The sequence below is a fragment of the Lycorma delicatula genome, chromosome 12, assembly GCF_047948215.1.
Source record: "Lycorma delicatula isolate Av1 chromosome 12, ASM4794821v1, whole genome shotgun sequence".
Classification (NCBI taxonomy): Eukaryota; Metazoa; Arthropoda; class Insecta; order Hemiptera; family Fulgoridae; genus Lycorma; species Lycorma delicatula.
The window spans coordinates 13,600,203-13,627,931 of record NC_134466.1 but is presented as its reverse complement, the minus strand read 5'-3'; the positions used below and the strand labels follow the sequence as shown (position 1 = coordinate 13,627,931).

General features: G+C 31.4%; 1 protein-coding gene across 2 annotated transcripts in view; it reads left to right on the top strand.

Annotated features, from left to right (window-relative positions):
- Window positions 1-27,729, top strand: part of LOC142333115 (very long chain fatty acid elongase AAEL008004-like) — a 70,647-nt gene that overhangs the window by 7,836 nt on the left and 35,082 nt on the right. For both annotated transcript variants that reach the window (XM_075380033.1, XM_075380032.1), the window contains 6 exons: window positions 11,251-11,313; window positions 12,662-12,849; window positions 17,485-17,568; window positions 19,290-19,346; window positions 22,522-22,627; window positions 25,992-26,125. In XM_075380033.1, coding sequence (XP_075236148.1) covers window positions 11,256-11,313; window positions 12,662-12,849; window positions 17,485-17,568; window positions 19,290-19,346; window positions 22,522-22,627; window positions 25,992-26,125 — 627 coding nt within the window. In that variant the 5' untranslated portion in view covers window positions 11,251-11,255. The remainder of the gene's footprint in view (window positions 1-11,250; window positions 11,314-12,661; window positions 12,850-17,484; window positions 17,569-19,289; window positions 19,347-22,521; window positions 22,628-25,991; window positions 26,126-27,729) is intronic.

Genomic DNA, 27,729 nt, shown 5'->3' with positions numbered 1-27,729 from the left:
AAAAAAAGAAAAATCCCTTTCATTGCTTAGAGTTAACTGCATTTCTTATGCGTACAGAAATGATGGGTATAGATTTTTCTTTCTTCGTATCTATAATTTAGCGATAATGGATATTGATATCAGCTAAACTATTAGAATATTTATATTTAATACTTTTTTATAACTTTATTATAAATTTTATTTTTAAAATTTGTCATGGCATTTGAGACAAAAGAATAATTTTTTTCTGGGGAACTGCAATATATTAGGTGTGCAACTATTATGACGCCTGCAGTTGACAAATTGTGACTCTATTATTTTAGCAAACATTCATAAATTAAACTTAATGAGGGTTGATATATTTATAAATAAACAAATTTACTCTGTTTCTTTTTTGTTCTGTAAAATATTTTTATTAAGTTATTTATTGCAGAGATATTTTAAATATTATTTAGTTACTGCATTAAATAAATGGTTAAATTACTCATCAATAATGTAGTAGATTAATATGGGTTTTTTGTTGTTTTTTTTATAAGAATGTTAATTAATACTTCTCAGAAATGATCAGTTATTTTTATAAAACTTTTATTAGTTTTTGGTGTATCAAGGCTAATTGATAAATTTGTAGAACATGACTTGGCTAGGTCAGTGTCAGAAAAACTTGTTGGTCTGAAGGACACTATATATGTTGAGTGTGAAATGCAGATAAGATGTACACTTTATTTTTTTGTGAAAATATTAGAATTAACGATCCATTCAGAAAATATATTGTTAACTGTAGTTTATACTATTAATAATATAACTAGTAGTTATATGCATATAACTAGTTGGTTTGTATTTTTAATTTTAAATTATTTTACAATTTAATTTTTAAAAATATATTTACATACAATTATGATCGTACAAACTTTAAGTTTATAAAACCTGTTTATAAAAAAAATCACATTGTAGAAAATATGTTGTAAATATTAATCTATTTTCATATAGAAAGGAGAAAGTGTACAGTGAAATCACTGTACCCTTTTATTTTTCAATTGAGATTTAATTTACTTAGTCTCTTAAAATATTGTTTGTGGACACTTACATTGAAGCAACTTTTACAATTGAATTTCACCATCCTTTGTCTGTTTTATTCTTTTATGTTACTTTTTAAAGTATCTCGTTTCAATACAGTTGTCACTTTTTAATTTTATTTGTGCTGGTTTTTTTACACATAATTTAGTGTATATTATAGCAGTATCATTTTCTAATATTGTACAATTTTAGGAAATGTAAATTTGTAACTGAAAAACTGTGAAGAAAAATGAAAAAATACTTTTGTGTATTCCAGTACCAAAAGGATGTGTTTTACCATGGAATATTGACCTGATATGTCGACAAAATAATGAAAATAATAATAATGAATCTTCTGCTGTAATAACATGATATTTGGAAAATGTTGATGAGATGTCTCTTTTTTTTGATGAAAAATGCATCTGCAAAAAAGATTATCATTAATTAATATGAGTTATTAAGAAGGTTAATAGCAAAATAGTGTTAATATTGACACTACTGATTAGCAAAGTAACCTAAGCATTTTAACAAGATAGTGTTATTAGCTAATCAGTAATATTATTGGAGACCATCGTGGGCACATGAGTATGATGAGTGAGGGAAATGTTTATTATATTTCCGATCGAGTTCAATAATACTAATGGATATTGCCTGCCATCATTCTATACAATGGAGCATATCTTCAATTGAGTATTCAACAAACCACAGACGGTGAACCGGTTGACTAAAAATTGAATTCCATTTAACGTTCTGATATTTAAGAATGAGTTGTCTTTTTAATAACAAATGATAAATCTTTTCGTAAAAACTGCATCTTGTACAGTATTCTAAAAGAACATGCTCATTTACTGGTAAGGTTTCCATTACTATACGCAAATTAAATCGAACTGAACTGACTCAGACAAAGAATATTTTGCCAAAAATATTCATGTAAGAGAAAGAAATATGTAAATTTTCTCTTAATTATTTTGAAGGTCTTCAATAAAAATGGAAAAAAACACAGCAGGTCACTAAAATGGTACACTGAGTGTATGAAAATTGAATAAAAACGATTATGTAATGGGAATTGATACATTCATTATTGAGTTCTTTTCATTTGAGTAGATTTTATGATGAGAACACTGATTTTATGTATGAAAATTCAGAAGAAAACATATAACTTCAAACAACATTAACTTGAAAAATATTCCCCGATGCATATGCAAGAAATGATTTGGCAGGAGAAATATTTTTATTTTTCATTTAACATTACATTTACAACTGATTTTATTATAGTATATGCAATGTTTCCAAAATGTTTAGTAGACATGTTAAGAATTTTTCTGTTTAGTAAATAGAATTTCCTATTGCAATTGAAGATGTAGTTTTGCAAAATTTTAAAAACCTAGTGTGGGGAAATATGGCCCTCTACCGATACAAGAACTAAGCTCTTTAAAATTCATTAACATTTTATGTTCTGCGTGCAATTACTGAACCTCACAGATTTAAAGGTAACTTAGAAAATTATTTTTTTAATATTATTTTGGTGAAAAAAATTTCACTGTTAATTTCACTTCTTCATATAAATATAAAAGTTGTTGCAGTAAATATTCCTGAAATAAATAATTAATGGATCAAAAACATATAAAACTACCTATCTTGCCCTACAATTTGTGTCCTAAAAGTAGGAATTTATGTCCCAAGCATTTCAGCATTGGAATAGAGATCAGGGCAAATTTTTTTTATCTATGACTAGAAAACAAAAGTATAATTTTTTCCATTTGTATGAACGTTTTTCCTGCTTCACAAGTAGAACAATATCATTCTTTCATAAGAGACCATAAAAGTTTTCTATTTTAGAGTTGCTTCTGAAACAATACATCCAAATTGTTCATAACCTAAACCACCTTTCTAAGAATAATAAGCTCATAAATACTTATATGCCATTCACAGAAAAACTTGTAATTAAATTTACTTTAACTTAAAAACATTTAACTTTATTTATTTATATTTACTTTATATTAATTAACTTAAAAACTGAAAGATCTTGGTCATCAAATGGATCTGCCTAGCTCATCATGGGCCAATGACATTGCTTTTTCATTGTATCAGGTGTATAGAAATCCATCAATTTTTTGATTAACAAAATTTGATAGTAATTTGATATCTATGAGGCATGACTGAAATGTAAAGCACACTGGTATATAACAGAAGTATAAAATGTCGCACATTGTATACTTATGACAATGCACATTTTTATTTTATGACAATGTACTGTCATCTTGTAATTTTATTGCCCTATTACTAACATTCTAAAACTCGACCCATGCCACTTTGTCACTTTCCCACTTTGTCAGTCACCATTGTTATGGAGTCTAGTATACCTGCTAAATCAAAGCCAAATGGAATATTGTTTTCCTAATGAGAGAGATGATTTCAATGTTGTGACAAGAGATAAAACTTATGTCCATTATTAGTATCCAGGAGAAAATTGCAACGCATGGAATACCAGCACTATGGTTTTCCACAATTAAAAAAATTCAAAACAACTCTCTATAAAATCTCTAAACAGCGTTTTGGAATTCCAAGCATGTGTACATTATCGAGTACATGGAAGCCAGGTCAACTGTAAATTCTGTGCGATTCATAGAGACTTTAAACATCTTAGGAGATGTGTGTGTGTCTGTGTCATGTTTGAAAATTCATGTAGCCGATAATGCTTGGCCACACGCATTGCAAACAACCATCAGACTCTTGTAAGTTGAAATTTGAACATATTCGACTCCCTCAAGGAAAGACAGCAAGTATTCTTCATTGACAGAATGAGAAAACTGGTTCATTGTTGGGAGAAATGTATAAGTGTAAATGGTGACTCATGGAAAAATAAATCTAGAAAATAAAATGTACTTTTATGCCATATTTGTTTCATTTGACTATCTCTTTTCATTCGTGAGTTATGAGTGACTGTGCATTACTTTTCAGCCACATATATATTCGACAGAGGTTAGAGAACTGCAAATTCTAAATCCACACATTCCTTAATTAATCTAGTATAATTATATTTTTTCCTGTTATATCTGTAATTTGTTAAAGAAAATCTCTAATCTTCAAAGTACTAACCATTTTTTTCTACATTCTGTTATAGTCTTTGAACAAAGTTTCCCTTTAAATTTTGTAGCATTTCTGGTATTGTACCTCTAATCTCCTTTCTAATTCTAACCTTCAACTTCTTCAGCTATTGTGAGATACTGATAGTACATTTTTTATTTAAGATATTCCATAAAGAAAAAATTTGAATATGAATGAGTAGATCTTGTAAACCATGGTATATCACCAACTATCCTCAAAAGCTCATGCAGAACTGCTTTGTTCTGCCTTGCAGTTTCCTGCAACTGGACCACCTCTCCCTTGATGTTGATCGCAATGGGCGCCAGCACCCGTTTCCCTGCCAGCGGGACGAAAACAGATTTCCTTCAGGACAGCTGCAACCCCTTTTTATCATCCATCTTCCGATCATAGCGATAGCAGCGTCAGCCACCCCCTCCTCAGTCTTCCCCATTATCACGAGGGCAAATCATCAGTGTAGGCAATGTGAGTCACCCCTCCCAAGTAATGCAGCCGAAGTACCTAATCATAGACCAAGTTCCATAGGAGTAGTCCCAAGACAGAGTCCTGTGGCACCCCACACGTAGACCGGAAACAGTTCGTTATCCCCCAGCCTATATACTAGTCGCCAATCGTCGAGGAAATCCTGTACTATCCTCCTCAGGTAACCACTAACGCCTAACCCCTCAGAGCCCGGATGATAGATTCCCAGCTCAGGGAGTTGAATGCATTTTGCACATCGAGAAATATTACGATTGGTATGAGCCTGATTGGCCTCCAGGTACCGGCCACCGCCTTGCTAACTATCTCTATTACTGTGTTGATAGCATCAACCGTAGATCTTCCAGGCCGAAAACCAAACTGTCGATCATGGAGACCTCTGTTGCGGTCAATCTCTTCCCAGAGCTTTATGTCTATCATCCGCTCCAATAACTTTGTAATATTGTTCACCAGACATATAGGCCTGTACGAAGACAGAGACTCCTCAGTGTTGGGTTTCTTGATTAAGACCAGCTGTGATCTTTTCCAGGCCTCCGGGATGGATCCTCGACTCAAAACACTATTTAGTACCCGAAGGACCTCTGTTGGCGCCTCCTCAACCAAGATTCGGATCACCTCGACTGGTATACCATCCGGACCGGAGCTTTTGTGCACCTTCATCTGCCTGCAGGCCCAGATAAGCTCTTCAATTCTGAAAGGCAGTATGTGATCTGCCACAATATCCTCCCTAGCCTGGGCTTCTCTGGGTGGGAAGAGTGCCCTAACACTATCCCGCACTTGCTGTTCCGTTAGCACGGGCAATAATCTACCGAACCGCTCAGTAACAATTTGGAAGCCTCTTCCCCAAGGATCCTCGTCGATCTGCTCGCACAGCTAACTCCAGGACTCTTTCTTAGCCCGTTTTATCGTTGACACCAGGGCCGCTTTCGCCGCCAGTTATTTTTGGTGCAGGCCTTCCGTGTCTGCAGAGTTTCTAGCTCTGGCACGTGGTAGGCCCTCCTCTTGGCCCAGGACCGTTTGCGTAGCTTTTCCAACTCCAAACTCCACCGGTAAACGTGTTTCCGTCGCGGGCGCATATATGTCACTCGAGAGAGTCTACATTCATCAGCCACAACCTCCATCAGAAGCTCTGGAGAATTGACTCCGACAAAACGCCGTCCTATCCTCTTTGAGAACGCTACACACCCCGTCCTGGATGTGGCCAACCTCTTTGGAGAGTCAATTCGGTGCCTTGCCCGGGAATCAAATCTGATCATCAAATGGTCTGACAGGCTCTCCTCCTGCAGTATCCTCCAGTTGCAGTACATATGTTCCTCGGTGACAAATGCCAGATTAATAGCTGAACGCGACGCCTTCCGCATAAACGTATTTCTGTTAATACAACATAGGGCCAGCGCGTTCATCCGCTCACTGAGGCGAAGTCCTCGTATCGTCGTTGTTGTGCTGGCAAATTCGGATGACTTTGCGTTAAAGTCCACCGCTAGTAGCACACGTCGACCTATGCACCTGGCGACCTCCTCCCCCAAACTGTCAAGAAATTCTACAAAGTCGTCAATCCCGATGTTGGGTAAACGGTAGCACCAAGCTAGCGAGGTCAGCCCAAGCAAAGCCGCTTCCTTCTCCACATCTCAATTACTCCCCGAGGGGAGAAGATCCCGCCTCGTAGTGTGTCAGGTCGCTACACCCCCCCCCCGCGCGTTCCTTGCCAGTAATGGCTTTAACGGAGACAATTCCTTCTCCACAGCCGACAACTGGTACATTGGATGAGGGGAGACCAGTGGCAGCCTTGGATGTCCGGTCCACCATCCACCGAGGTCCCCTCACCACCGCCTCATTGGGTTCTGATATCATAACTATTATACACTGTCTCTCGCTGGGCCACCTCCCAGCGTAGGTCCATAGACCGCCTACTTCGGTTGGAGTTAAATAGCAGGAACCTCATTTTGTAGTCGGACACCCTCTAGCTCGGTGGGCCTCCATACCACACAAAGCACATTCTTTTGCTCCTTTGCAATGCTCTTGTCTGTGCCCCGGTCGTCCACAAGTGAAACACAGATTTGTTCTATCCGGACCCAAGCACTGCGACGCTACGTGTCCCGCTCCCCAAGACCTGAAACATCTGTCTTCAACTTCTCTGATATAGGCGCGGCAGTGGACCCATCCTATCTTAATTCGTTCGTCCATCAACCTTTTTTCCGCACGTTGGCTTGTGATAACTGTGGCGTTTTTCGTTTGGCCATACGCAGGGCGCACTAACGTGATCCTAAAAACTTCTGCATCTCCTACTACTTTCACCACTGCAGACTGTATTTCTTGGTCGGAGGTGTCGAGCTCGATGTCCTGTAATGGACAACCGCCCTCCTACCTCCTCTTGATTTATAATCAACTTGGAGGCCGGTCGCTTTACTCTGCTGAGTGCTCTTTAACTCCTGTCAAAGGAGTACCTTCTGCACCCCTTTGACTCTGATACACAGCTCCTCGTTAACTCCTTTCCTTATTGACAAAACCTCACTGGCCTCCCCCTGCGATACAGTCTCCTTCATCTTTCGTAACAAGTTGGCGTAGGTCTTCCCGGGCGCTTTCACCACAATTGTGCGGCTTTCACCAACTGCCGGAGTGGACCTCGCGATCACCATTGCCGTAGTTCGCTGAGCACCAGCGGCCTGCGGGTAGGAGGACAGGACCCTGACCTGGTCGCCTATCTTTCCAAACACATATAAAGATAGTCGTTGAGCACACCGTCCAATTCTACCCCCCGGCGGCAGAAAAACCAGAGTTGGTGACTCATGGTGGATCTTCCTCAAGGACTGTAGAATAACCCTCAGGGCGAGCAGGTCCCTTACCGACGAGTCAACATACAGACAGAATTTCCTACGTCTTGGTTGCTCATCATTTCGTCACAGGATCTTTGAGTTCTGTTCCACAACATCACCTGGTCAAATTCCATTCTGCAACCTCAAAGGATCACCAGAAAATCGGACCGCCGATAAATCACGGAATTGACAAACATCAGCCTATATTGCCAAAAGGTCTTCTACCCGCATCAGCCTGCTGATTACTTCGGTCGGCCAGCTCAAAAACGCTGCTTCCATTCATTATCAGACATTGTTCATCATATCCTGTTCTCTCCTTGAGGTCTGCATGGCTACCTCCACTTGACTCGAAGACCATGCCACACAGACACTGCAGGGCGGTCTGAAAGTTATCAACCCAGCTGATGTGACTTTCTCCACCTTCTTCGCCAGTTTGCTTAAAGTCCCTGAGCAGGCCTTAATCTCTTGTCTAGTATTGCTGGTCTCCCTCACCAGGGCTTTCAGCTTCTTGACCTGTGCTACTATTCCTTGAAGGACTGTGTTGAAGTCACCCGTAGATGCCTCCTGGTGGATTTCATCATGTTGCAGATGGATGTTATTGACGTCACTGCCAGTGGGCGAATCCTCTGTTGATTCAGAGGCATCATAATACTCACTCCCTCCCAGTATCACCCCCAGGAGGCTAACACCTCCAGGGACACGGGATGTTGCAGGAGGTGTTAGCCAAATTTAAAGGACCAATTCAGGACATCAAAATACCAAAAACATTCATTTGGACAAATGTCTTAGCTTGCTCTTTTTTCCATCTCATCAGCCATTTTGTTTTTTTCCAATAAAATTTGGTACATAGTATTTAAAAAATCTACAAAATAAATAAATTTGAAAGTTTTACCTTTGGAAATTAAAAAATGACAATTATTAATTTTTTTATCATTAATAGTTTCGTAAATAGTTTTATTGAATTATGGTTTATTGGATAAAAAATTAAACCTTTTATTGTGAGCTTTATAGCGAGTTATGACTGAAATATGGATCACAAAAATTATGCATGAAAACAGACTACACTGCATAATTTCTAGTCTCCATCCCTACTTACAAGAGGTAAGGTGGTACCAGATTTTACGTTTTATTATTTTCTTATAATTTCATTAAAAGATTTTGTATTAAATCGTGAAATTTACTTTAAATCCCTTTTAAGGGATTCAAACAGTGGGTTTGTTAGATTTTTAGTTGAGGTAAATATTGCTACATTTGGTACTCCCAGGTTGCAGGTGAATATCACTAAAATCTGTATTGTATCCTAAATCATATTGCATTTGTATTTCATTAATCATTTGATCGATTTTAAGTAAAAATAATAGTCATTAAAATTTTAATAATAGCATATATAAACAAAAATCTGTAAAAATGTGAAGCCAAGAAAGTTATGCAACCTTTTGTTGGCTTTTTACTTCCTTGTACAAAGTAAAGGAGGTATTGTTAAAATTTAGTTTTCAGATGTCAACAGAAATATCCGTTTTAATCATCCCTGTATACATTTTGACTAGTTTCGGCATAATGTCTGTACGTATGTATGTATCTCGCATAATCCAAAAGCAATTAGCCATAGGATGTTGAAATTTTGGATTTAGTATAGTTGTAACATCTAGTTGTGCACTTCCCCTTTTGATTGCAATCGTCTGGACCAAAAGTGTCCAAAAAAGCACAAAATCAAAAAAAACATTGGATTTTAAATTTTCTTAACTGCAGTTATAAGCCCTCATTGAGAGCTTTTCAACAGTATATCATAAGTTGTAGGTATTTTCATTGGTTCCAGAGTTATAGTCAAATAAAATTTTAATTAATGAAATATTTGGATCTTACAAGGGGAAGGCAATGGAAATTGGTTTATTTCTTTTCTTTTTTTTTAAATTTAAATATATTGATTTATAAATAATTATTAACCTGCGATAGTGAAAAAACTTTTACAATAAATAATAATAAAAGAAAAATATGAAAAAAATTGTAAATTATTAGTGAAATAAAATTTTATGTACTTTTAAAAACGTGTGTATGTAATTTAATATGCTTACAAGGAAGTTATGTGGTTTCCACATCAGATCTTTTATTTTACTTCAGGAAGTTAAATTAAGTTTATTTTGTTTTTCTTTCCAATTTTTATTTAATTTATGTTAACATGTGCTTTACTTTATATCTTATGTGAATTTATATCTGTTCAATTATTTCTTATTACTGAAATTTGTACTTTTTCATAGTTTTGTTTTTTTTTAGTAGTTATATTTTTTTGTTTTATCTAAAAGATATACCTGCTGCAAACTGTTTATTGTAAATGTAATCTTTAAATTCTATTCTCTTCACCATTAGCGGATCAGATTGTGAAAAATATTTTAAAATATTTATTGCGGTTACTTCAAAGCTTACTTAATGGTCTTAAACATTAGGTTAGGGAAAAAGTCTCTCCATATTTTCCCAGTAGATGGTTTTAGGATTTCATAACTCTGGTAGTATTAATCAGAGTTAATATCTGGCAACATTGCCTTACTTTTGAAAGGTGACTTATCATTGAGTATTTTTAGAAAGCTTATTATTTTAGTTTATTTATTTAAAAGATATTGCATCTTGAAAATGAGTGAAAATAAAGAGGAACATTTTGAAATTTTATTACAAAAGAAAGGAAGGATGCGACTCAGGCTGCTAAAAAGATTTTTTGTTTTTCTGGACGTGATGCAGTATTCAGTATGTGTGGCACAAAGCTAGTTCAAACATTTTCACTCTGGAAATTTTGATGGTGATACTCCTCACTCTGGTTACGGCAGTGACTAAAAAAGTTAATGAACTCTTGGAAATAATTGACCAAGACCACCAGCGCATTAGCATTTGTGATATCAGTGATGAAATAAATATCAACTACTAAAGAGTTATAAACCAATTAAAAAAGCCTAGATACAAAAAAAATACTCAATTTTTGGGTTCCACATGATGATATAACAATGAAAAATTTAATGAACTGAATTTCCATTGTGAATCATTTCTAAAATGGAACCATTTTGGAAATGGGTTCTTATGAGTGATGAAAAATGGATCAGGTATGACAATAGTGTACGGTAAATATTGTGGTCGAAGCAAGGTGGCAAAACCACAATTGGCAACAAAAATGCGATAACATGTATGTGGTGGGATTAGAAAGTAAAAATTGTAGTTCACAGCTCATAGTTCACTATGAGCTTCTGCCGCCTGGTCAGACAATTGATTCTAACCTCTACTGTCAATAATTAGAAAGATTATGCCAAGCAGTCGAGATTAAGTAACCGAATTTGCTTGGTAGGAAAGGTGTCTTCCTACATCACAACGCCTGACCCCTTACATTTTTGGTGACCCATCGAAATTTGAGAGAGCTTGGCCGGGTAATTTTCATGCATCCACCATATTGTCCTGACCTTGTGCTGTCATACTGCCATTTGCTTCAGTCTCTACAGATTTCTTTTAATGGTATAAAAGAATTTTATCATGTCTTCAAAAGAGATATGTGAAAACCAGATATCACAGTTTTTTATCCAGATAATACAGTAGTTTTTTTTATTATGATTATACCTAAATGATAGCCTGTCAAAAGTGCATATAATTGATTTAATAAACTTAGTTTAAAATTTAAAAAAAAACCTTGTTTTACTTTCGTATTAAAATACAAAGAAAATGTTTCTCTATCTCCAATATATTATTTTAAAAAATGTATGAGTATTATGTAATATATGTTTTATTTTTTTTTCTTGTAAATTAAGTAATTTTTCTCACTTTTGTGGGTTTTTTGTTTTTGTTTTAGAAAATATGGGTTTTATTGAAAACGTTGCACAGTCATATCATTATTTTTTTGATGAATTAGGTGGTAAGTGAAATGTTGTTTTTTTTAATATATTTTCTGTTTTGTATATTTGGTAGAGAGCTTTTATGTTTCTCTATAAATTGAAAAAAGATATTTTTTTTTTTTTTTTTTTACGAAAGATACAGTATACTTTTGTATCCATCTTAAATATTTTTCATATTTGCAGATTGCTTTAATATTATGCCCGTAATATGTTTGTGTTGAAATTTTTTGCCACCAGCAGGTATTTAAAAAGATACACAAATTTCAGTATTAAATGATTCACCGATATAGAACTTGGCAAATAGTTAATCTATGATATTCTGAATTTTTTTTTTATTAAGGTTATATTCTCATTTACTCTCTTCAGTCTCTTATTATTTATCCTGTCAGTCTGTTTAATTTTCTCTATCTTTCCAATACCCACATTTTAAATACCTCTAGTTTTTCTTTTTCCTTTTTTTAACTCAATTTTTTTCAATGATTCTGAAGTACTCACCAGACATAACAATTGAAAAAATTGAGTACATAACAAATTCTTCTGTGATTGGTTTCTGAATATCCGTACCGTTTCATTTGTTTTCGATTTTCCTTCTTTTTTTTTATCTCCTGTCACTTTTCTTAGCATTCATTTTCATGCCGCATTTTATTTTAATTGAAATTTCACCTGCTGGGTATCCTGTCATCCGTATTAAAAAAAAAAAACAACTGTCATATATGAACTATAAACAATATATTTTTTCTTCTTCCAGTCTGATCTATTTATCCTCTTCTTAAGCATTTTTGTATCTTATCTTTAGGATACATTTTTAGAAAAATTTACATGCATACAGTACTTTTGTTTACTCCCATCTTCTTAGATCAAAACACTCTGTTTTAAGCGAGTATCCTTTATTTTCAGAGCCATTTTTTAGAACTCTCTTTCATTAATCTAATCTTCTCTTTGAGTTCCATAAAAATAAAACATTCATTTTCTCCGTTTTTTACAATGTCTTTTGTTCATAATATGCAAAATAATCTTTGCAGAGTACAAAATTAAAACAAATTGTCGTTTGACATGTTACTGCACGATACATTTTGTGGATTCAAATCGCTTTTCAAAATGAGCCACTAAAATACAATATACCGATTCAGAATATTTATTAAAATACTTAATTTCTACTGTTTATTAATAAAATCTACATAGTTTTGATTTATAATGAACTAAAAAGAAAGAATTATTTTTTTTAAAAGAACATAGTCTTTTAAAACATACATTTTATCTCCTATACTATCTGTGTAATAAAATGAAAACATGTTCATTTGTAATGCAATGCTAACATTATTTTTTCCATTAAAAATAAATAATTTTTTATTGTTTTATTTGTTTCAGATCATAGGACATCAAACTTTTCATTTACTGATCCAAAATGGCCATCTATAATAGTATCATTCTATTTATTATTTGTAATTTATCTAGGTCCAAAATTAATGCGAAATAGACCACCATTTGATATACAATATTTAGTTATTATTTACAATATCTCTCAAATTATATTCTGTAGTCTTCTTTTTACTTCTGTAAGTAATATTTAATTCCATTAATTTTACATTTGTTTTCAATCCCAAACTATTTTACATGTTTGACTTTTTATCCCAGTCATTTATTGTAAACCAATAGTATTGGGTCTAATAGAGACCTAAGGTAGCATTAGAATTGCTTTCTCTTTAAGTAGGATAGGCTAGTAATTTGTGATAGTTTCATATTTTCAGATGTCATTTAATATTAGCTATTGTTATTTTAATAGTAATTAATCTGTCAAGCAAGATTTCGAAGATATGTTGTTTAAAAATGGCAATTAATATTGCCATATTGCAGCATAGCATAAGTTTTATATTCATTTTATATTCTGATCATTGGAGTAGAGTTGTGAAATGGAATATAATATTGAAGTGTCAAAACTAGTTTAGCGCTTAGGAGATACTCTAATGGAGGAGAAAGATTTGTTACTATAACCGAAACGAATAGATGAGTAGCGGTTAAAAGTCCTCACTGCTCAGCGTTAAGTCTTGAGATTATTATGTCTGACTTAAGAAAATTTTATGTTTAGGTGTGAATTTTCACTTTTATACTATTAAAGTTTCTTCTATATCAAACCAATATAACTGCAGAAACAAGGCTTTTTACCGAGATCAAATGTTTTACCATAAATGTTATTGAATGAAATTTTTGGTGGAATAAGTGATAAATCTTATTATCATCTTCCTGTTAGAAAAACAAACATTATCTACATTATTGACATCCATAAATCTCAACTCCATGAGTGCCCTGCTGTAATTATGTAGTATATGCAGTTAGCATGTACTTCTTTGAAAATTCTTAGATTGTATGACTGTAATTCTTAATTTTATAGAAAATAAATTTGAAATAAAAAACAGATGTATGTACAAAAATGTAATTATGAATTAAAAATTCACGAATGAAAAAAACTATAAAAATCATTTGTGATACAAAAATGAATAATCCAAAAAAAATATATAAAACATACAAATATTGTAAAAATAAAAATTTATAGAAAACATTGTACAAATAGTATAAATATTACCACAAAAATTATATAACATATTTCTACAAAAATCATACAACCTGGAAAATATTTCTGTACAGAAAACAACAAAAAGAAAAATCCAAAATATGAAAAAATTGGAAACGGCAAAATTTTAAATAGTTAATATGCAACATTTTACATTATTATTTATATAATATCATAACATCAAAATGATAATATAATTTTCCGACTCTACATTATAGACACATTAAATTAGTCATAGTCCACATTAAATTAAAAAAGAGAAAACCAGTTGCTGTAGACTGATATCTACAACTGACACAATATTGTATAATTTTTTATGAGAACATATTTTGAAAATATTGGAAATGTAGTTTTAAAAAATGATACATTATTTTCACAATAAATCAAAAAGTTTACATAAAGTACGTAATTCTTGAATTACTAAATTTGTAAAAAAATATTACAATGATAAAGAAAATAAACCTCTGAAATTGGCAGTGCATTATGTACTACCAAATACTTAATACCTAATATAAGGACAGTTCAATTTTTTAGCATTTAATACAGAAAAAATAATTTGAAAAATTTTTAAAGTATAAAAATCCCATAAATATTTTAATACAAATATTAACAAATTTTTAAGATATATTTTAAAAGTCAAGCCATTTATCACCAAAAAAATTAGACTTTAATTTGGGTAATATGAAGTGTGAAACAAGATAAGTAGTATCATGGTTATCCAGGGCAATCTTTGCAGTATGTATTGTTATACTATGCATATGTATATATATATATATATATATATAGAAAATTATGATCAGAACACTTAATAGTTCCTGATGTGATCTGTGTAATGTATATAATTATATTACAGTCAATTAAAGTATTTATTTACATGCAGGACATAAGGACCCTATACTGCACACTATGTGACTTATATGCAAATATTGCAGTACCGGTCATAAAGGTTCAATACTAATTTAATTCCTTTAACATCAGAATTTAAATTTTAGGACTACTCAGTATGACATAAAAAAATGAGAATAGACAAATGATTCAACACTGGCTGCACAGAAGGAAAATCAAGGGGAGAATAGCATATTATACCATAAATGCTCATGCTGAAGATACTTAGCTGGTACCACCACTAACATGTTAGTGCTATAAATACCATCTCTCTCTGTTTGAGCCCAATGTTTCTTCACAAATAAAAATTATGATAACATTCATGTTTTGATTCTATATCACCCTATTTTCCAGTAATAGGCCTCAACATTCTTGCATTAAAAAAGTTTGAAGAATTTAAAACATTTAAAAAGCAAGTTAAAATTTTTTTCTGAAGAATTTCTTCAAGAGTATTATCAGTTCTATTCCATTTAAATCACTTATTACTTTTGAATGAATATTTTATTTCGGTGAATACACACTTTTTTCTGATTGTATATGTTGATAAATATGTAATTTTTCATCCAAATAATGAATTCTAAGAGCAATAGACATATTAACTTTATAACATAGTAAATCATATGATTTACTAGGCTATAAATTGTAAATATAAAATATATATGATTAAAATCCATATAATTATTTAAATACAAACACATGAAATAATATTAAGGTTGTTACATTAAATGTAAAAAAAATTACTACAAAATAATTCACATTTCAGAAGATGAAATGAGAATTATTTTGAGCACATATGTACAAATTTGGTTGCAGAAAAATCGTAGATTTTTAATTTTTTAATTGAAAGTACTTAAAAATTATAGACAAGGTAATATATTGTTTCCATAAAAGAAAATCTTTTAATTATCTTTTAAATAAATTTATGGGAAGAGTTTTCAAATTTTTGACAATTTTCTTAATTGGGTTTTCGAATGGGTCAGTAATTAAATTTTGTTTAAATCTATGGAAAATTCACGACAAAACATTTGAAATGTTTTAAATATTATGCAAGGAATAATGTTTATCAAGAACAATTATGATTAAGTGGTGTAAACAGTTCAAAAGATGTGGGAATCGATAGTAGACGATGAGCAGACAGGTCATCTTTGAATTCACCATTGCAAAAACTGCAAAACTATGCAAAAGGTTTGTCCAAAAATCAGATTTTGAGTATTGGAGGGATATAAATATAAATGACAGGAATTAATAGAAAGACTGTATTATACTGTATACTTTAAGATAATAAAGAATAGTGTTAATATATTGTTTCTCATTTGTTAAAGTTAAAACAAAAATATTACTATGCTGTATTGCCAATCATAAAAAATGGTTAAAGACTATACAAACCTTTTGAAGTGGATTGTAACAGCTAATGAAATTGATGTTACACGTATGTGTAAATATATATAGTGCAAAAATCACAGGTGGAATTGATGCTGATCACATCTCTTTTACGTCAATTGTATCATCTATTATGAATTTCTGCTAGAAAAAACAGAATTTAGAAATAAATTTTATAAAGTAATGATTGTGATCGATCATTCAAATTCACCTTGTTAGGCTTGAGTTTGAATATGGCTCCTGATTTATTATGGATGATGTGCTAGTGGCATTCTTTGATCATTGTTTCTTATTTTTATCTGAATGAATTCCACATTATCCCGGCTATGAGGGTCATTCAAAAAGTTCTCAGCTTAACAAAGAAAATAGAAATTTTTTTTATTTTTTAACATAGCCTCCTTGCAGTTTGATACATTAAGACAACTGACATAATATCCTTAGTATAATGCGATTTCTAAAACCCTGCAAAATTAGTGATTTTCTCAGCTTTCGCCTTATCATTTGAAGTGAATATTTCATCAATACAGAATAATGATGAGTAAAATGAGAAGAGTTTTAAAGGAAGTGTTTAATTAAGACATTTAATCCTTTGCATAAGCGATATAAACATACCAATACTTTATATTAAACGAAGATAATAATGAATAGTTTTTTTATTTGTTGTGCTTTTAATTACCCTTGGTCCAGTAAATTTACTAATTATACTGTGTACTTGTGTTTAACTTTCGGGACCACCGTTAGGTATTGCTTAGAGGATAAGATGAATGATTCGTAGCTTGTGTAAATGCCATGCCTGACCAGGATTCGAACTCGGGACTTCCAAATCCTGTTATACTTATTTAAAATATATTTGTCAAACAGGATTTCATTCTCAATCTGCAGTTTCAGCTGTCATCTATAGTACATGTTGCCTTGACACTTATCTGCTTTTACCAGGAAAGAAAATCTTCAAAACGGAGTTGATATTGAGACCATCCATTTGGGACCTGTAAAAAAATTAATGGATTAAAAGATAAATAAAAAAATTAATGAAAAGATAATTGGGTAGGGCTGATGTCATTGAAAAATATAGTTGTTTATTTTGAATGATGAGAGATTCACTTCAGTACTGATCATGGCAGTGTGAAGGCTTTGTTTATTATATTCCACTTTATAATACTTAAAAGGAAAATTATTGAATAATTATTAATGATTTTTTATTTTAAAGTATTTAATTTTGAAACGTATTTATGATAATGTGAATATTTAATATATGTGTATATGATAATGGTTTGTGTACATTTTCTTTGCATTTAAAATTTAATAAGTAAAAATAGATTTGTATCCAGAAAATAAATATATATGTATTATTTTTTAGGCTGTCAGATCATGTTACTTACCATTGAAGTACAGTTTGATTTGCCAACCGGTTGAGACTGGGACATCACCAGAAGAAATGCATGTATGTAATAATATTCACTACATTATCGTTTTTTTTTTTTTTAATTTAATTCAGTATTTGAAGAAGATAACTGATGTCCATCAATTTTCTAAAAAGTGGAAAGAAAATTCTCAATAATTCAAATTAAATTTTTCAATGATTGTAGAATATCCTTTGTACATTGTATTCAAGTAAAACATTTTGGTGAAGTTATTTCCCCAGGGTATATTGTCCATAATAGATGTACCCAATTTTGTATTACTTAATATCTATATACTATGTAAGTACAGGATGACTGTAAAGTTATACAACTCTGAATAAATTAATTCACTAAGTGGAAATTAGCTTTCAGATTGACACTAATCCACAGGTTGATAATACTTGACCTATAGCAATAGCATAAATAACATTTACACAGCAATCAAGTGATCTCTATTTATTTTGTCTGTCTGTGGCAAATGTGCCTGAAAAAGACTATCGTGCATTTTATAGTGTCTATGTGCATTTATTCTTGAGAGAAACATTTTTAAAGTGCCAGAAAGGCTTTGCTGTAGTTTTTTCTCGATTAAATGTACTTGATAAATCAACAATTTTACTCACAGTCCCTTCTTTTAGAGAAACCAGTAGCATAGTTGAATGAAAACAGTCCGGCTGGTCAACATCGTCAAAGAATCTTTAGAACGTGTCCACGCGTACTTTGAACGATCACCTCAGAAGTCAAGAGGACTGTTTCAAAAGATCGATATGTCAGTAAAAACATAAAGTGGTTAAAATTACATCTGTTCCGTATTCACATTCTGCAGGAATTGCAAGAACTCGTACCCGATCATAGAAAAAGACTCAAACCGTTACTGTGAACGGTTTTTGCATTTGTTCACAGCAATATTCAAATGTTTGACACTTTCCCTTTCATGACAAGGTATGTTTTCATCTAAGTGGCTACGTAAACAATCACTATTGGATCGGAAAGAACCCTCATGATTTCTAGTTTCTTGTTTGATTTCACAGTTTGGTGTGCCCTTTCTCAGAAGAGAATAGTGGTCCAGTTCCTTTTTGTGGAAATACCAACAGATTATAATGACTTAATGATGCTGCTAGAAGAAGATAAATGCAATTGCATTCAGAAATAATCCTTGCATAATTGATAAGACAGAATTTAAATCAAAATATTTCATATCAGCATTGCAACTATTAAAAAAAAGTGTTGATGTCTGTATGAATTACTGCAAATGGAGGACATTTCAAAATCTATTATAACAAAATGACTAAGTTTGAAATTATTTAATATTTATTGTTTTCTTAGTTTAGTAGAAGTTTTTTTTTTTCATGTATTTGTTTCAATGAATGTTTTTCCATACGGGCTGTGCTACTTTTTGCTTGCTTTATATGTAACTTTTATGAACCGTTAAAAATTTATGGTCATCAGAAAAGTCGAGAGATTTTTTTTTCTGCAGATGTACATGAACAGTTAGTGACAGCAATTTTTTGTCACTATGACAAGATGTAGAGATAAATGATTTGTATATTTATTTTCATCATATTTGTGTATTTGTCGATAGTAAAACTTGGTTAATAAAGACGCTAAGCTTAATCACCGTTCAGTTGCACAATAGCTACATTTACTTTAACGTTTAATTTTTAAATATTTTCTTTAAGCAAACTATTGAACTTTAAGTTATGGATATTTTATTTTTGTAGAAATTGTATTACAGTTATGTCTAAAATTATTCTTTTTTTTTCAGATTGCCGGTTTGGTCTGGTATTACTATATGATCAAAATATACGATCTTTTCGATACTGTAAGTTATTAATTTCTGTAATCTTTTGTGAACCTTGCACATATTTGTTATTAATTTTGTATCTGTTTTTTTAAAATTATTTTATTAGCTGACTTTACCCAAAATAGTGATTTTTAATTCCTTTTTTTATTTTAACTTATTGACTTATTCGTAAAACATTTGATTTTAATTGTATATTTCTAAAAACTGTTTTAACTGAAGATTTCTGCTACAGGCATATGAAAAAATAAATTAACATTGTGTAACAGAATATTTTTATAATTTAACAATAAGTTTTATTAGCCTCTATCCATTTTGGAATATTTTAACATAAACTTTTCTGTGTCTATGTTTAAGTTGCCATACTTTTTCCCATTATTTTCTTTTTATTGGTAATCAAAGAGATGACTGCAATTCATGGTTCTACAGGGAAAAATTTTTTAGGCATTTGTTCTAGTATGATCTTGTGAAGGAGTGGAGGTATGTGGCGTTCACAGGCTGCATTTTGCTATTTCAGATGCAATAGAACAGTAAAACTTGTAGCCTCATATTTTCTATTGTAATAAGGTTGAGTATTCCTTTCAATGCTGTTTCAGTACAGGTCATCACAGTTGAGTATCCTCTCAGAAGGCAACCTTCTGAGTTGGTATGTTTAATCTGCACGCTACAGAATCGATCGTGAACATTAAGCATTTCTGATCACAATGTTTAATAATTTTTAAGAATGGATTTGGTGTTTCACTCTTAGAATGGTTATTCAATAATTAATTAAATCTTGATCGGATTTACTTAACAGCTTTAATGAAAATTTTCTTCTGTTGTAGTCACAGCAATAAGCATGAGTGATGTTCATGTGCATGTTCAGTTGTTGAAATATGACGTAAACAGAATTTTCTTACTGAAAGAAAATTAAAAATCCATGCCTGCTTTGAGCTTTATGTTATTTTATGAAAATGTTGCCATAATCCTTACATAAATTAATTAATTCCAACCCAGGTTTGGAAATTCAGTGATTCAGCCTGTAAGAGTATGTTTGCAGGGGGAGGGAAGCAGCTATATGTAATTTTTAAAATGGTTGGTGGTAAATAAGCGTAGATGGTATTTTTCTCTAAAATGATTATTTATATAATGATAATAGTGTAAATCAAGACTGACTTAGCTTTATTAATTGAAAACATCCAATTTATGTGCTACACTGTATTTGTCACAAAATAAAAAATCTGAAGAGTTATATATTATGAACCGATCAACAAAAAAGTTATATTTTATATCATTTTAAGCCTTGTTCTTTTGTGTTATTTATGCGAATTGGAATTTGTTTAAAGAAAATCGTAAGTAATTAAGATAATTAAATATTAAAGAATATCCTCAGTTATTGACAACTTTGTTAAAAAATTAGTGTTTAAGGATATAAAATACGAGGGTAAGTCAATTATTATCCGCAATGTAGTTATAAATTTTATTGCAATACAAATAGGAAACTTACACGTACATCATTTTTCAACATATCCCCTTGCAACAACACACTTGGTCCATCGTTGCACAAGCTTCCTGATGGCCTCATAAAAGAAGGTTTTCGTTGAGCTGCAAGCCAGGAATGCACCACTTCTTTCACTGTTTTGTCCGAGGTAAATCGATGGCCCCTTAATGCCTCTTTGAGTGGCCCAAACAAGTGGTAGTCAGAAAGGGCAAGATCAGGACTATACAGAGGATGAGCCAGCACTTCAAAGTTGAGTTTCTGGAGTGTTTCAGCAGTGTGGGCAGCAGTATGTGGATGGGCATTGTCGTGCAACAACACAACACCTTTCGACAGCAGTCCTCGGCGTTTGCTTCGAATAGCATGCTTCAGCTTGGCAGTAAGCATCTCACTGTAACGCACACTGTTTATTGTCATGCCCCTTTCCTCATAATGTTCCAGTACTGGGCCTTGTGAGTCCCAAAAAACCGTAAGCATCAATTTTCGTGGGCGGTTGGGTCTTGAACTTTTTTTTGCAGGGTGAATTTGGATGTTTCCATTCCATACTCTGCCATTTACTCTCCAGCTCGTAATGATGGATCGATTTTTCATCACCAATGATCATTCTGTCTAAGAAGATGTAACATTCTTTACTATAGCTATTCAAATGTTTTTGGCAGATGTCCAAGCGCGTTTGTTTATGCAACTGTGTGAGTTGTTTTGGGACCCATCTTGCACAAACTTTATGAAACCCAAGTCTGTTGTGGATGACTTCATAGGCAGAACCGTGACTAATTTGCAGACTATGTGCCACTTCATCAATAGTTACCCGTCTGTCTAAGAAAACCATGTCACGTGCACACTCAATGTTTTTTTCATTTGTGGCAGTAAACGGTTGTCCGGCTCCTTCGTCGTGCATAACACTTGTGCGACTGTTTTTGAATTTTTCAATCCGTTCGTAGACACTCCATTGCGGCAACACGCTGTTCCCTTACTATGCCGAAAGTCTTCAATGAATTTCGGCCCCTGATTCACCTTCCGACCACAAAAAAACGGATCACTGAACATTGCTCTTCTTTGGTGCAAACAGAAAGCGGAGCAGCCATGATTAACAGCAGGGCAGCGATAATGGAACTAACCTAGCAGCATCAAACCTGCACAGACATAACAACAATTAAAACATACCTGCGTCATCTACACAAGACGACACAGTACTACCAACATAAACAAAAATATAACAAAATTGCGGATAATAATTGACTTACCCTTGTAGATTTACAGAAGAATGGGAAGATTTCAAAAAATTTCATATTTTCAATAACAACAGGATGGAAGAAACAGTTATAAAAGAAAATTCATAACAACAGGGTTATGAAGGAAAGAATTCCCATTAAAGCTGCTGGGAATCTTTTATTTGAAAAGAGAACACTTGTTTCATGTAAGCACGGGACACAGCACATTTCTTGCAATGTATACAATTGTTTTGCTGTGAAAGGACTGCAACAATTTTAATGGAAATTCTTCCCATCATGACCTGTTTTCAACCTTGTTGAACCCTGTTGAATGAATGTATGAAATTATTATACCGTGCTCTCGCGTCAGTGAAGCTTAGAATTTGCTTCTCAAAAAATATCTCTAATCTTCTTACTCTTTATTATATAAATTCCTTTACTCAAACTTCTTCCTCTAAGTTAAGATTAATTCCTCTTGTTTAATTTACTGTCATAAATTTTTTTGCAGATATTTATTGTACTTAGAAAAAAGTCATCGCAGTTAAGTGTTCTTCACATTTATCATCATTCTGGAATGGTTATTGCTTCCTGGGTTGCAATTAAATATGTGCCTGGTAATTCTTATTAATTGTTATCTAAATAGATGAATCATAACTTTTTAATATAATGTGTTTATAAAAGTGTGGTATTATGTCTGTTTTTAATTTAATTTTTTTACAAGATGGAAAACCGCTGATTTTTTCTTTATTTTAATATTAAATTCCTTTTTAAAGAAGCGATGAAATGCTTTCTGATTACTTAAATACATCCTATTGAATGACATCGGTAAGACAACTACCCTTAATAGAGGTATTCCTCTGTGGGCTGATTATATCCTTTCTCTTCCTTCTCTTATCTTACTACTTGTCTTGCAAGTAATGTGAGAGAAGGAAGAGAAAACTTCTTAGTTAAGTGAGCGTAATGGGTCTCCCCAGTTCCATTTTTCCATATACTTATAATGTTTATGCAATACTTATGCATACACCTTGCATGTACTTTTTAGCAGCTACAAGTCTTTTGGGACTCAAAGACCGACTGAAGTGCCTACTGAGTAAAACCAGGCCTTTATTCCTCTAAAACCTATTCTGTTGAAATCACCGGCTATTTCTTATTTTTTTAATATTGATACTTGTTTTCTATATTTCCAAGCAATAAAAAGTAACTGGTTAGAAACCGATACAGGTTAGATAAATTACATAAAAATGTTTAATAAATGAAAGGATAAAATTCTTTCTATGGGGTAGTATAAAGAAGTCTCTGACCAACAATTAATTTGAGAAGTTGAGGGTGTGGTTTGTATATACCACGAAGGGCTTACTGAGAGTTCTTTTACGTCTGTATATCGTGAAACATTGTATCTTTCTACATATGGTTAGATATTTTGTAAAGATGTTTTTTATCTGTAATTGAAATGTAATTTTTAAGTAGCACTCACATTACATTTAATTTCGGTTTTTAGACATCAATTGAAGATTCTAAATATTTTAGATTGTCACACAACTTAATGACAATGAAAAAACTTGACAGATTGATTATGAATACTGGTGCCCAAGAGATCCTCATAGAAGATTTGAACATACGTTATATCTGTAATGAATTTCACCTGGTTCCTGTTACTAGAGCAGTTATACTTCAATGTGTACCTGAAGTACTAATAAATCCAGTCTTTGTTAACTCAATTTTCTTAGTCTCCCAAGGATGCTTTCAATATATGGAGAAAATAGCTGTCATCCTGATGAAAGAGCCCATCATTTTTACGTAGTAAGTTTTTTGATGTGAAAAGTTGTTCCTTCCGAACAAATGAAATTCACTCTCATCGGGCACAACACTCGAGATCACTATTTTTGCTTTTGAGCAATTTCCTGGCTGAAAATTAAATCCCTCATTTCAGGTTGGATTCTGAGTACGAGTCCTCATACAGTATTACAGAGTTGACTGATGTAAGGCCCTGGATTTGTGCAGTCACTGTAAATGAAGTTAAAACAAAAACAATTATATTTTTACATTGTGGAAAAAGTTGAACAAACCATTTAACACTTAATAGATTTAGATAAAGTACTTACAAGGAGCATGAACTCTATGTTTATTTATAAGATCATAACAATATTAGTTCAGAGATGAAAACTAATTGTTCAAATTTTTAGGCTTACTATTTGATGGTTTGTTTCAAATCACTTTTATATCGATAAACTTACAAAACTTATTCAGATTGATCTATTTATTTGTTCTTACAACTGTCAGATTATAAAACAAAATATCAATAACTAAAATAAAAAAAAAAAAACAATAACAAAACTAAAATTTTTCTAGTTACTTTTATCATATTACAGTCCACAAACTAATTTGCTACAGTAATAATAAAAAAAAAGCAAAGAATATAAAATTGGTTGAAAGTCTGTGATGTTTGATGTTAATGATATTTTTATTTAATTTACATCTTTAATATAAGTAAAGGAATATAAAAAAAGGAATTATTGTAGTAATTTATTCTGACTTTTTTATTTATATTTGGCACATTTTGCTAGCTGAAGAGTAAATTAGTTACATGATAGTTTAATTCTCATACATTTACTCATTAAATTATGGCACTGTTTACTCAGTAAGTTCAACAAGTTATCAGATGTCAGTAATATATGTCTAGTTATTTGATTATATCTAGGAGTGTTATTAGTAGTATTTAGGACCGTTTTGAAAGTTTATGAATTAAATTATTGAAAAACCATTTATTAATAAGCCTTAATTAAGTGTAAAATAAAAAATTTATCGTATCATATCTATCTTGATTAATCTTAAAATGTACCTCAGACAAGAATTAGCTGATTTTCAACTTTAAATGAACCGTGTAATTTGTATTATCACCAAAATTATACTTTTAAAACATTACCTCAAGGTAAATCACTGCTTAGAATAACTCATTAGAGTAATAATATCAGATTTAACTCATATTAAAATAAACTGCTTTTATGCATTAATAAACCGCATTGTTTGTTTTTTACTGCAAATTAAGTTTTTAAACAAATTAAGGACTCTTTAACTCAACCCCGTGTTAGTAATATTGCTTATAGTTCATTTAGTTATAATACATTATTGAAATCTTAATGTGCAGAAGAACTAATCAAATGTACAGTTTTTTTTATCGCTGTAAACTTATTTTTTTCTGTCTTCTTCTATCTCATATCAAATTAATAGCTAGTTTTAATGTGTAATTAATAAATTGTGCCATTAGATTTTTTCCTTTGATGCATTATTTTTTGAGTAAATTATTTTTATATTCAAATTAATTAGGTTTGGTAAAGCCATTACGGCTCAACTTTTTTGTCTAAATGGGTTTACTATCTGGTCATTGCATTAGCAATCCTCAGTCCGTCTAAAAAATAAAGTTACGGCTATAAAGTCTTTATTTATGGTTAAAATATCACTTAATTCCGTTGAAGTTAAATTTTAATAGCAGCATTCAAATTTGCCATTTTAAATGCCTTCTAACTTTAAAACGAGTCAGGAAACACGTTTTTTTTGTAAAGTTGAATTAGGATAAATTATTTGATTTCACTCCAATATCTGCTTTGAAAACAAAGCAGTTGTTCCAAATTTATATTATCTCTTAGTATTTATATATCTCCTACGTACTTCATAAGATATATATATATATATATATATAGCATTTCAGACAGAATTTTTTAATCTTATCCATCATTTTATGAACAATTTCTCTATACTATTTCCTATCCCTAGAAAGCCTTGTGGTGAACACTTAATAATTTTAATTTTTTTAAGCTATATATTTATATCCATTATATAGTAAAACAAAATAAATAAACAATCTTTTTTTATTCGCATTCCATGTAACTACTTTAAAAATTAAGGCTCTAAGATACAGCTAAATCATTCTAAATTATATATTGTGGAATTAATGTATATTTTATCTAATTGTTTTTCCAGGTGGTCAAAGCATATTGACTGGTACCATTAATTGTTTTGTGCATGCAGTTATGTATTTGTATTATTTATTAACAATAGTAGATTCAAAATACAGAACTACGTGGTGGAAAAAACATATCACTCAGTTACAGTTGGTGAGTAAACTTTTTATTTAGTTTTATATTGTATATAAAATATAATTTTAATTTTTTTTTTTTAATTTTAAGTGGTGCTTTACTATTTTTATTGTATTTTATATTGTATTGTATTTTAAATATTGATTATTAAAATGTAAGTAATTTGTATGGATTTAATTATTTTTATATTATTTATTCATGAATTTAAAAAAAAAAAAGCTAAATTATACTCCCTTTTCCATTATTTTTTCAAGATAATGGTATGATAAAGGACTATTTTGTGTCTTTTTATTCTGGATTAGGTAAGATTTTAATATCATTTGTTAAATAAATGCATATTTTAAATTAAAGTGAAAGTTTAAAAAATAAATTGGAATGATTTTACATATTAACATAAATGATGTTAATTTAAGTATTTGTATGTGTGTGTGTTTGTGTGTGAGTAGTGTAGTGATACATTGATTATAGTCTTTTTTGAAAAGTGTATACTGAATCTATTTAACGACTAGCATAACTGAAATCCTTCCAAAATGAACCTAAAAAATATTAGGTACAAGAAGCATAACGTCTAATAAAAATAAGCATATGTCTATTAAAATACAAATTGTTTAATATCTTTGAGGCAATTTATTATTCCATCTTTCTTTTATGATACTGGAACTGAAATTTCTTTACTATTTGCTTATTTACTACATTTTTAGTCTTAGCATATCTGGTTATCTCATTGTAACTTACAGCTACGCTTTCAGTTTCTCCTTCAACCATCTCCCTTGTGATATTCTTATCTAATACTACAGTGTATTCTTGTAGTTTCAAGTAAATCCTATTATATTTGTGATGCATTTACCTTTAGCTGTTATGTAAGTGTAACTCTTTGGGTTTGTTGACATAAACTCTATTATATAATCATCTTTTCCGAGTTAATCTGTCCATTTACCTAATATACATCTTGCTTTTATGGTGTTATTACCATCATTGATATAAATCACTGAATCTGTATCATAATACGCAATACTTTTACCGAGTCTAATGTATTGTATAATCTTAAGTCTAACATTAGTCATAGTAAAAGCACGTGAAGTTTTAGGATCTTCATACAATTGGTCTTTCTTTTATACATTATTTGAATTGTTTAATCATTCAATAATATTGACTTTATTTTATCTAAACTATCATCTAAAAGTATATCATAAAATATTAGAACACATGTACGGTCTGATTCAAATTTAATCTTTGTGAGAACCTACCCTGTAAACTATTTGAACGTATCTCCAATAAAACTCTCTTACCTGGATTATATTCATTTTTTCAGATTTAATTCTATTAGAAGTTTACCTTTAATAACTGTCATATACTCTTCTTTAGTTTTATAGTCATCTCTCTGAGGTGAGGTTTCCAATTTTATTTTCATAAAGTCTTTCATAACCTCTAAACAATTCATTAGAATTATTTTCAAATACCCAACCTCATATATTTCTAATTTGTAGTATCCCTTCTCAATTAGGTAAATTTTCCAGGTCAACAACCTCCACTACTAAATTATAGAAAAAAAATATTTTAAGGAAATAAATCTAAAGAAAAAATTGTGATAATTAAAAAAAAAATTAAGCAGATAATTTAGA